The following is an 11689-nucleotide window of genomic DNA, read 5'->3' as shown; positions in this document are numbered from 1 at the left end:
TAGAAAAACTATTAAATGATAACGTCATACAGGAATCGTTCTCTCCTTGGAGCGCACCTGTACACTTGGTCCCCAAGAAGATGGATGCCTCAGGTGAAAGGAAATATCGCATGGTGATCGACTACAGAAGGCTTAACGAGATTACGACCGATGACAAGTACCCACTTCCTAACATCACGGATTTATTTGACAAGCTTGGGAAGAGTTCCTACTTTACGACACTTGATCTCGCTAGTGGGTACCACCAAATCGAAGTCAACGAAGACGACCGACAGAAAACAGCGTTTAGTACATCTAGTGGACACTATGAGTTCATCCGTATGCCATTTGGGCTTAAAACAGCGCCTGCAACTTTCCAGCGCGCAATGGATAATATTTTGAGAGGGCTGCAAGGCATTCACTGCTTAGTATACCTCGATGATATTATAATATATTCCAGTAGCTTACAGGAACATATCGAAAAATTGAAACTGGTATTTGACAGACTTAGACAGACTAATCTGAAGGTGCAACTGGACAAATCCGAATTTTTACGAAAAGAAGTGCTTTATCTCGGTCACACAATTACCAAAGACGGACTGAAGCCTAACGACGATAAAATAAGAAGTATATTAAACTATCCACTACCAAGAACTACGACAGAAATAAAAAGCTTTTTAGGACTGATCGGCTACTACCGTCGCTTCATAAAAGACTTCGCTAAGGTCACGCAACCCCTAACTTCTTGTTTGAAGAAACGTAATAAAATTATAATAAACGAAGCCTATACCAACGCATTTGAAAGATGTAAAGAACTGCTAACGACTGTACCTTTGCTTCAATATCCTGACCCAGAAAAACCATACATACTTACTACCGATGCGTCTTCAGTGGCTTTAGGTGCCGTATTGTCCCAGGGCACGATAGGATCAGACAAGCCAGTCGCGTACGCCAGCCGTACGCTCAGTGACACGGAGAGTCGCTATAGCACAATAGAACGTGAGCTACTAGCAATAATCTGGGCTGTGAAACATTTTCGGCCCTATTTGTATGGCCATAAATTTTACATCTATACAGATCATAGACCTCTAGCATGGTTGTACTCTCTTAAAGAGCCAAATAGCAAATTAACACGCTGGCGCCTCCGCTTACAAGAATTCGATTTTGAAGTTATTTATAAAAAGGGCAATCAGAACACTAATGCGGACGCCCTATCTCGAATTAAGGTAAATGCTCTCGGATCTGACTCTGAAAATGATGATGTATCAATGAAAGTCCATGTGGACAAGAAGGACGAAGAATTACAAAAGTATATAGACAGTTTAGTACAAGACATATCCCAAATAGCTAAAAACAACAAACCTATAGGCAATTCTGATACGATAACCATATCAGACTCGGAAGCTACCTTATCTATTTCGGACCCCTATGAGTTAGAATCAACTTACCCTGTGCCTTCAGTTTCCAGCGGCACGGAGACAGCTCATTCGGCTCAAGAGTTAGAATCCCTTGGCATCCCTATACTAAAAGAAGCAATAGATACTAAACCCAACCAAATTCTAGTGTTCTCTTGGTTTAGAAACGAATTACAGGTTAAGAACCTTTCGAACAGAAAACAGAAAATTTTAGAGGTGTTCCTACCAATAAATAACGAAGATTTGATTAAACGATTTTTAAAAGAATACATAAGGAACAATATAAAATATTTCATTTACTTCGAGAATGAAGAGCATAGACGAGACTTTTCTAGAATAATTATTGAGCTATTCAAGAAAGGATCAATACAGTTTTATGAATGTACGGAACGCGTAATGTACGTAGAGGATGAAAAGGAACAAAGGGCCATAATATTGAAACATCACGAAGGAAAGGAATGCCATCGTGGAATTAAGGAAACCACTTGCAAAATGCGTAGGAATTATTACTGGGAAAATATGCAAGAAACCGTAGCGGCAGTGATTAATGGATGCGAGGCTTGTAAAAAGATGAAGTATGATAGGAAACCCTTGAAACCTGTATTACAGTTGACCCAGTCTCAGGATGCACCCTTCCAAGAAATATTTATAGACCTCTTTAGTATAGAAGGGAAAACTTACCTTACATTGGTGGATGCTTTTAGCAAACTCGGGCAGGCACTGGAGATCTCAAACCGTTCCACCCCGGAGGTTGTACGCGCCCTTATAAAGTACTTTTCTTTCTATGGCATACCGAAAAAGATTTCGTGCGACCCGGGTACCGAATTTAATAATGAACTCTTAAGAGAGCTCACATCCTTCTATAAAATAAACTTACATATAACGACACCAAATAACCCTAATTCCACGGGCATTGTTGAGAGGTTCCACTCAACTATTATAGAAATATACCGATTGGCTAAATATGAAAAACGATGTACTGATGCCTCTTCTACCATGACGTACTCAATTATGGCCTATAACCATTCTATACATTCTGCCACGGGTTTAACACCCTTTGAGGTATGTTTTGGTCATACAGATTCAGGTAAATCTTTCGATGTAGATTTCGAAAAAACTTACATGCAGCGGTTAACCTCAGATCATGCTAAGCGCACTAAATATCTTTATAAATATATATCGGATAAAATGTTAGATCAAAAGGAGCAAGCTAGGAGAAAGAGGGGAGGCGAAGTTGATATAGATTTCGAGGAAGGCCAGTCTATATTTGTGAAAGATATTAATACTAGGAAAAGCAAGGACAAAGCAAGGTATCACAAGGCAAAAGTACGCGGAAAGGTAGAGAAAAACACTGTACCCATTACGATTGGCATTAGGGATACGAAAGCGCCTATTAAAAATGTCAAACGTCCCCCGCAGGTGGAGTTTGGTCATGATGACCGTGGTGCTGAAGAACCATGCCCGGGGCCTTCAACTTCAAAGGATTGAAAGGAACCCTGGCATCCTTCCTGTAAAAGAAGGGCAAGCTTACCGTCAAGAAGATAGGTGGCTGATAGTTAAGGTGTTAGATTTAAGTTCTTTAAAAAATGAATTAGCATTTAATATTTTAAAATATAGAGATTTTTGTAAGTTAGTCGATATCCATAAACCCTATGTTAATGAATTCCAAAGTCTGAAGTCCCAAGTAGAATATGTTCAAGACATGGCAACTGAGAAATTCACGCAACTAGTACCGACAAGTAGAGTAAAAAGAGGTCTACTAAACCCTTTAGGTTCCTTAATCAAAATTGTTACTGGAAACTTGGATCACGATGACGCTATTAAGTATGACTCTTTGATATCTAAACTGGAAGGCAAGCAATTCCATATAGACAGAAAGGTGACTTTGATCTCCCAAATGCTGGATAACCTTATAAACAGTTCCGAATCGCTCCACGAAAATACCATGATATTAGACGAAAGGCTCAAAAGAGTTGAAAGAATTGTAAAAAATATTGCCACTAAGGAAAATAATTCCATATACACTACATATATATTAGGTATGTATAGTATGTTTATTAACAACTTCCGCACAATTTATTTGATTTTGGATGAACTGGAAACTGCATTAGCTTTTACTAAGATTTCTGTATTACATCAATCTATAGTAAATTCTACGGAGTTGTTACAATTGTTAGAATGCATAAGTAAAACCGATAACTTAGTATATCCTGCAACGATCGATAATCTTGTTAATTTAGAACGAATAATGACTGTGAAAGCTTTTATCAAGGATTGCCAAATAACTTTCATTATAGAAATCCCTTTGACGGACAACGGTACTTATAATTACTTTAAATTGTATCCTCTGCCTATGTTTAATATATCAGAAAACAGAACAGTAATCATTATCCCAAAATATCCTTACCTGCTGGTGAAAGGTTCGAAGTACTTGCCGGTAGCCACGCCGTGTAACGAGATTAGTTCCAGCCAATTCCTGTGTACAGAAGAGAATGTAGCGTCCTATCCAGAACTCACCTGTGCAGAACAGCTCATGAAATTCGATCAGAACTTAAGCTTATGCTCACCACACGCTGCTGAGGTAGAGAACATAAAAGTGCAAAAAATTAGCCCCACTAGCTGGATTCTGCACACCAGAAACAACATAATTCTGGAAAGCAGATGTGCCGATGACACCGAGAGGCAGAATCTTCAAGGAACGTACCTTTTATCTATCGAAGAAGGTTGTGTAGTTTACCTGGAAAACATAAAATTACGTCGCCACAAATATTTGACCGGAAAACTTAACTTCAAAATCTTACCAATCATAACCCTGCCGGAGCTGAAGCTGAAGGAACCGGAACTTACCTCTGAAAAGATAGTACAGCTGAAAGGAATAAATTTAGATGACTTAAAACATCTATCATACATATTGAAAAAGGAAACGTCAATCAGTGATGAAGTGAAAGATTACAGTGCAGTGAAAGTGAAAAACAATTACATTAGCCTAAGTGACATAATTCTCTATGTAATTTTAATATTCGTAGTAATAGTAGTCATAGTTAAATTTAAAGAATGTATAGTAAGAAAATGGCAGAATTATCGGTCTTCTAATTTAGACGATAATTCTGAACTTAGGGAGGGAGGAGTTATGGATCCCCCACAGCGTATAGTAGACGTAAGATTGTGACACATCAGCATATCAGGGTGGTCTGTCTGGCTGAATGTGCAGTACGGGTGGCGGATGCATCGCTTGCAGAAAGATAAGCCTAGCGTTAGTTTTAAGACTGTATTTTTGAATCAGTAATAAACGACATCTAAATCTGTTCGGTTCTTTTACTCTACATTTAATTTAATTAGTTTTTAAAAAAACATTTTCTTAGCTCCCGAAACTTGACTAGGTGCATAATATGTGTTGGTATATAATGTCTGCATATTTATTTTGATGAACTACAAAGGTATATCTGCATAATCATATATACAAATATATATAATATATAGTTCGTTGATTGGAAAGAAAGGTGCTTTTAGCGGTACCTCTGTAATTTCTCACATGAATGACACTGATTTAATAAAAAAAAGTATCCGATCAACAATTGACGGCGCCGCCGATGATAAAAAACTAGTGAATGTCTATAAAAAATGACCGTTATGCACTTATTTAGTCATTATTCTATTGCGGATCATACAATATCGTGTCTGAAATGATGGATGTTTGTAGACGATGGATAGGCCACTTTATTAATACACAATTTTGCATTATCTCAAAATAATTAGGTCACAAGCGTCAAGATGTATTTTGACAGCTAGTGGCTCTGCATAAGCCTAATATAAATTAGGTACATATATACGGGTGTGATGATAAAATTTTATCTATTAGATTACAAAAACTGTTCTCTGTTGACTCTTGAAATTTTCAAGGAGCAATATGTTAATAATCAAAACTATATTGCCGAAAAAGCTGGATATTAATTAAAAAAAAAATATATCTAATTTTACGTGTAGTTTTTTCTGAACAATGTTGTTCAGTATTCAGAATAATTGGATGATTTTTAATTTTAAAACGTTAATAATAAATTGCCCTATGGGGAAAAGTTTTTTGTTCGGCTACGGGAGGGTTATTCACTTGCTTTTTAATTAAAACTTACTATATTTGGACTCAAACAGTATAATTTAATATGTTGTACGTTTTTAATAAATAAATAAATGTGGCAAAAAATCGGTCCCTATAAATGACAAAACATAATTTTGTTTACAATATTTACTAAATCGAATACACCTACTCATTACTCATGGCCCTATTTTTTTACTATAACAAAATAAGAATACGGAACGCCATTACTGCGTGTGTGTGTGTGTGTGCTGCATAGCTATGACGCACAAATACGCACAGGCAACGTACAGCCGTATATTCCTGCGGAGATGAGTTGGATGTTGCAAATGTATAAAAGCGAAGCGTTGATTTCGAAATCAACACAACCATTTGGAATCCCCTAAGGAGAGTACATACGTGCAGGTCTTTCGCGTAGTGACACGGCCTTGTGATCTAGTGATATTGGAACTGTAGCGTAGAAATTGTGACCATTTTTACGAGACTGCCAACAGTGAAGTTTCAAGATGCTTTCTTTCGAGGTAATTCCGGAAGAAATTATAGTGATTTTATTTTCAAATTTTCAAATATATCTGTAAAATTTATAACTTTCAATTAAGAATTTATAAATCTCGCTAAAGCCCTGTATATATTTCACCAAAAGTTTTTCTGGATTTCCATTATTGCATTATCTGTTCTCTTCTTAATTTTCATCCAAATCCTTTCAGGCTATTACTTACTGAATTTAATCCCATATTACCTGTCTATTATTTTATATTTTCCGAATCATTTTCTTATATTTCCCTTTTTCTTGTTGCAGTCTGTGTGTGTCCTAACCATCGGCATAGCGGCTGTGGTGGGCGTACCTGTGGAGGACGGTCGTTGGAATCCTTACAAATATGGTGATAACGGCAAGTAAGTAAATGTCACTAGCGTGTACAGAACAAATACTTGTTCTATATATTTTAGCTAGACTAGGTGTTTTGGTACTTACTATTTAGTACGTTATCTTAAAGTCTGCTTTGGCACTTTGCGCACCTAAAGAAAAATAAGAACTTTGAAACTAAATAACATGATCTACAAACTTTATAATTTATTGAAGGATCTTTAAAATACTTACTTAAATAATCTAACTATTTTAGAGAAGCTTTAAAGTTTTGGCTCGGTTTCGGTCATTTCGGTCAAAATCTTCATAATCAGCAGCAGCAGAAATGCGTAGCAAATACGGTTATCAATTTCTTCCTACTTAATAAGTCCCACAGCAAAACCTCTACCAAAAAACGACTCATACTTTAAATTTACGGCATTATTCGAAGTCAAGTTTCGTGCACAGGTACATCCCGACTGACGAGGGCAAGTACATCCACGTGCCGAACCCATACATCCATATTGACAACCCTTATGATGGAGGCTACGGACCGTATACACATGACTACGAACCCTACGTTCCTGAAGCGTCGATCTACAGACACGTTCGAGTCCCACCAGAGCAACTGAACCCATTCTTCAAAGAAGGATACTACAAGAACAACGGCATCAAGATCCTCAGCCAAAACCACAACTACGAAGAAGACAAATACGACTTTGAGTAAGTGTATTATTATTTGCTTCTTAATGTTTGAATGTTCGCCCGTTGACTTGTACACTTGGTACCTAATCCGATGTACATTTGACGTTGTAGCAATGGTTATGGATGAGATTGGCAAAGTGGCATTCAGTAATAAAGAAAGGTCTGTAAAAAGGGCTGTAAATGATGACGAGATTTCTATGTCAACAACCAATCGCGTACGCAGTCATAGACTCACTCGTAAAATGGGGTTGAATAAAACATTTGAACAGAAATTTATAGCAACGATGCGATGCTTGCGGTGTTAGTATTTTTTTGTCTAGATAGTAAGTTCCGACTTTATTATTATAGAAAATCAACTTATGTTTATTCAAAGCTACGTCATCAAAACCTAAAAAATTACAATTTCTAATGGCTATTAATTTAATGAATGCACACGGCTCACCTACATAACATTTGACCTTGCCATTCTTAATGTTAGGCATCATTTGAATATACTAAACTTTAAAGGAATATTAATAAAGCGACATTTATCTTAAACACGACCATAATAGTTAAACTACATCATGGCATTCTTGTTGGACGTGAAGAGGCGTAGGAAATATACATTATCAAAATGATAAAAAACATGTTAAAATGAAATAGTATATTGGAAATATTACCAAAAACAATGGACCAATTGATATTAAAGCTACTAAATTCATTAGAATACTTAATTGTCAAAAAAAAAATATTTACAACAGTTTCTTCAATGACAAGAAATAAATCTGTCAGTGAGGACCAATGCAACAAAGATATAAATAGCAAGTTAAAAATTACCAACTATAAGAACTCAATATTATCATAATTTAATATACATCATAAACAATAAACAGCTGATCAAGTACCTAACAAAGGTCACTGACCTTCGTTTTACAATAGCATTAAAGGAGATCAATTTTTAACACACGTATTTAGACCTTGACCGATAGTTAAACAAGGCGCTACAAGAGTCGTAGCGTCAAAACAATTTATCATCATTAAATGAACGGATTGACATCGTACGCTATCAGCTACAAATCTTTATTGTCCAAAGGCTAGGAAGTTCCTCGCACTATAATATAGATTCCCAAAAAGTTTTTTCAGTTTCAGAAAATTCACAAATAGTATTAAACTTGATTATTTGTATTAAACTTATTGTGCACTGTATAACTGAGACCATGAAAAACATTTAACTGTGAGTATAAATATCAAGAAGTAATATTATACAAAACCAAAGTTTGTTAAATAAAAGACACGAGTTTACCTATCTCTTATTAGCGCCTGAATGGAATGAGGAATTGCCATTGATATTGAAACTATTCAGAATCGATTATACAACGATAATCCGTTTCAATCGGAAGTCAAGCTTACAGCACTAATGTTAGTAAAATACATATAAAATGTTAATTGCCGGAAGCAAGATTCCGATACAAACAGTAAATCTTCTTTACGCTTGAATTGAACTGGCTGCTATTATAAAGCTATTTGTACCTGATAAGTTCGTTAATTATGGTCTTGGTATTTCTATTGAATTCAGCAGATATGTTTGAAAACCAGCAAACTTGATTGTTAAGTCGGTCATTTAACTATAAAAAATATCGGACACATAAACTGCTTTAGGATAATTATTGTTTAGCTATAGGCTTCTTTCAATAAATGTCAGTATTTTCACCTCCCGTCCTTCTTAGTTTCCATTATTTACGATGTTTACTACAAGCGGGAGGTACTCTGTAACGAAATTTAACGCTCATTTCTTTTTCTATTTCAGTTTCGAAACCGAGAACAAGATCCGAGCTAAAGAGAACGCGGTCCTGAAGAACCCCAACTCTCTCGATGAGGGCATTGCGTCCAAGGGCTTCTACGAATATATCGGTCCTGATGGCTTCATGTATAGGGTAGATTACACTGCTGATGAGAATGGATTCAGGCCTAAAGTGAAACGGCTAGAAACCCCATATTCGGGCAAGTGGGTGGTTGAGAAAGTGAACTAGGTTATAGGTTATGTAAGTGGTGCTGAGCTGAGCGTGGTCGAAAGGTCATTGTCAAGACTTAGGTTAGATTCATGGTCAAAGAGTCCAATAGGAGGCATATCGATATATCAGATCTCACATGCAATGGAATAACTATTTCCGTGTGTTATTGTTGGATCAGATTAGCAATTCTGAAATACCATGACCTAGGGTTGAATCAAAATCTACCAAGTGAAAAAAATAATGATATAATATAATAATGATATGATATAATAATGATATGATATAATATGATTGATTATATCATGAGATATCGCGAAATAGAGCGAAGAAATAATCAAACTTAGTTGAAAATTCATTAATTTAAATATGAATCTGCTCTTTGAATCCTATTTTGAAACCAGCTCAGCTCAAATTTCAAAGCACATTTAGGACCACATACCAAACTTAATCGCTACTATTCGAATCAGTATTTATTAATGTAAGCGATCCAACTTCCTCATACTTCAATTGACTGCCATTTTCAACTGCCATCTAATGATTATCATTTTCAATCATCACGTTTAGTACTTCACGATTATGACATTTTAGTTCAGATTTTAAAGGTAATTTGTCAAACATATTACCTGAAGTTATCTATGCTATGTTCAATAATATAGCGTAGATATACTTCTGATTTAAACGTACTTTTGCAAAGACCTGTTAAAATAAAAAATTGTCTGTTAGGTGAGTTTTAATTTATAATTTAGTTATAAGAACTAGCTTTCTCGAATTTAGGGACCTATTTATGAATTGTGATAATAAATTTATTTTCATAAATAATTTTATATTTTATTCCATCACCCTCAATTCCATTATTGTAATTTATTTTCAGAATACATAGTAACGTAATTAACGGAATAAATAATGATTCTACTTTTAAAATACTTACCAGTAGGTTACCTATTTAAATAAAAGATATCATTTTTCACACTTCGATACATTTTTATTGTAAAGAAAGGAATTTTGTAGCTCCGCGAATGAACAAAGGAACTTGTTGAATTCTTAAATTATGAGTAAAATGCATTATAATATTGTATATCTAACGTCTAGACAGCCATTTTATGTCCATTAAATAAAGAAAAAATAATTGAGCTACATTTATTTTGAAGAATGACGACTAAATTATTATTTCATTCCAATACTACATTTGAATAACGAAGTTAAGACCGAACTTCTAATCGCCGCTGCCAAAAATGGTAACTTTCGAATCTATTCCATTCTAGTTAGAATAAATATTTGATAACTTGAATTCTCAGTCGGGTTTAATTTTCGCTGAGCAAACTTTTAAAAACATATTTTTATTCTTGATTTATTCAAATTCATATTTCTTTAATTGGGACAATTTCACCACATTTATTTCATATCAACTTACTAATGAATCGAGTGGATGATACTTATTTATAAAAATATTTTGTTGTCGCAGTATATTTTGTAGCATAAAATGCCCTATATGAAACGAGTCCTCAAACGGTAAATTCGGCAATAATCTTCGGGACGCGAGCAATATTTGATCTGATAACGCGGCAAATAAATACCGAGAGGAGGCGCTACGCATTTCAATAAAAATAACGCGGGAGAAAATAAACGGGTCTCATCGGTTGGATCGTAAAGTCATGCGTGTTAGGGCACTGGCAAGAAATTTGGCGAAATTGTTTTGGCTCGGGTTTGTGGAGGCTTTATGGAGGCGGGGGACGTTGACCGAGCAAGCTGCCAAGTGGCCGGCGCCGCTCTGCCCGACGCAATGCGATGCGGCTGCTGCACTGCGCACCGTCTTATCTGCCCTGCTTCTTTCTTTAACGAAATAACTTACGATACAAGCGATGCCTTGCCATGCCAAATAGGTCTTGTCCATTATATCCTTTTGCATTTTCTGTGGACGCGGAAATCGCTGTTCGTTGGACTAGTTTCAGATACTCAGATAAATTCCCTCTACATCCTCCTTCATATCAATATTTATTATAATTTTATTTTCTTAAAGCTAGAAAGCTTGTTGTTTTGCATTCTGTTTCTTATGCCAATTCAGTATCTTTCCGCCTCATGCATAATTAAGTGACTGGAAATAATTGGGTCTCAATTTAATTGACTAAGCATTCGATGTCTTCATTGAGAATCTGATTGCCTAGCTAATATTGCTACATATGCAAACAGTAATTAGCATCTAAAGACCACATATTCGTATACACAATTAAACTTCATACAATGTAGACGTTATTGACATATTAAAAGCTAAAGCATAAGATACTTTGGCATACATTTTAGACACTTCAGAACTCGGTACAATACCATAAGCCAAATAAAATACTCGCATACTTTTGCAATTCTAAGCCATAAAACAGCTCTGGTTGTGCCAACAGGATAATTCCACAGTTTCTTTTTTTCTCCAAAAAGAAAGCAACATATTCGTTTCAATATATATTACGACCTTCCAGGTCATTGACCCCCGTAAATACTTGCAAAGGACGTCGACAAACGTAAACAGAAGATTTTAATTCTGATATAAGACTTGAAGCTTAAATGATATCGAGATGCAAATGAAGTACGATTAGCCAATCGTCAGCGATATGACGTTGATAGCTACTACATTACGCGAATCGCGGTTTGGTTCAAAACATTGCATATTTTTTGG

The 11689-nt window shown here is 35.6% G+C and overlaps 2 protein-coding genes across 3 annotated transcripts in view; both read left to right on the top strand.

Annotated features, from left to right (window-relative positions):
* The window catches only part of LOC126377409 (uncharacterized), a 347616-nt gene that overhangs the window by 66096 nt on the left and 269831 nt on the right, over positions 1-11689 (top strand). The gene's annotated exons all lie outside the window — the stretch shown is intronic.
* Positions 5862-9817, top strand: LOC126377392 (larval cuticle protein LCP-22-like). 2 transcript variants are annotated; one of them, XM_050025136.1, is made up of 4 exons: positions 5862-6005; positions 6284-6378; positions 6797-7051; positions 8820-9817. In XM_050025136.1, the coding sequence occupies exons 1-4, from the start codon at positions 5991-5993 to the stop codon at positions 9040-9042; spliced, it is 588 nt and encodes a 195-aa protein (XP_049881093.1). In that variant the 5' UTR covers positions 5862-5990; the 3' UTR covers positions 9043-9817. The 2 variants fall into 2 exon arrangements, with proteins under 2 accessions (XP_049881093.1, XP_049881085.1); XM_050025128.1 differs by having other exon boundaries at positions 6785-7051.

The sequence above is a fragment of the Pectinophora gossypiella genome, chromosome 2, assembly GCF_024362695.1.
Source record: "Pectinophora gossypiella chromosome 2, ilPecGoss1.1, whole genome shotgun sequence".
Lineage (NCBI taxonomy): Eukaryota > Metazoa > Arthropoda > Insecta > Lepidoptera > Gelechiidae > Pectinophora > Pectinophora gossypiella.
This window is presented reverse-complemented; position numbering and strand designations above follow the sequence as displayed.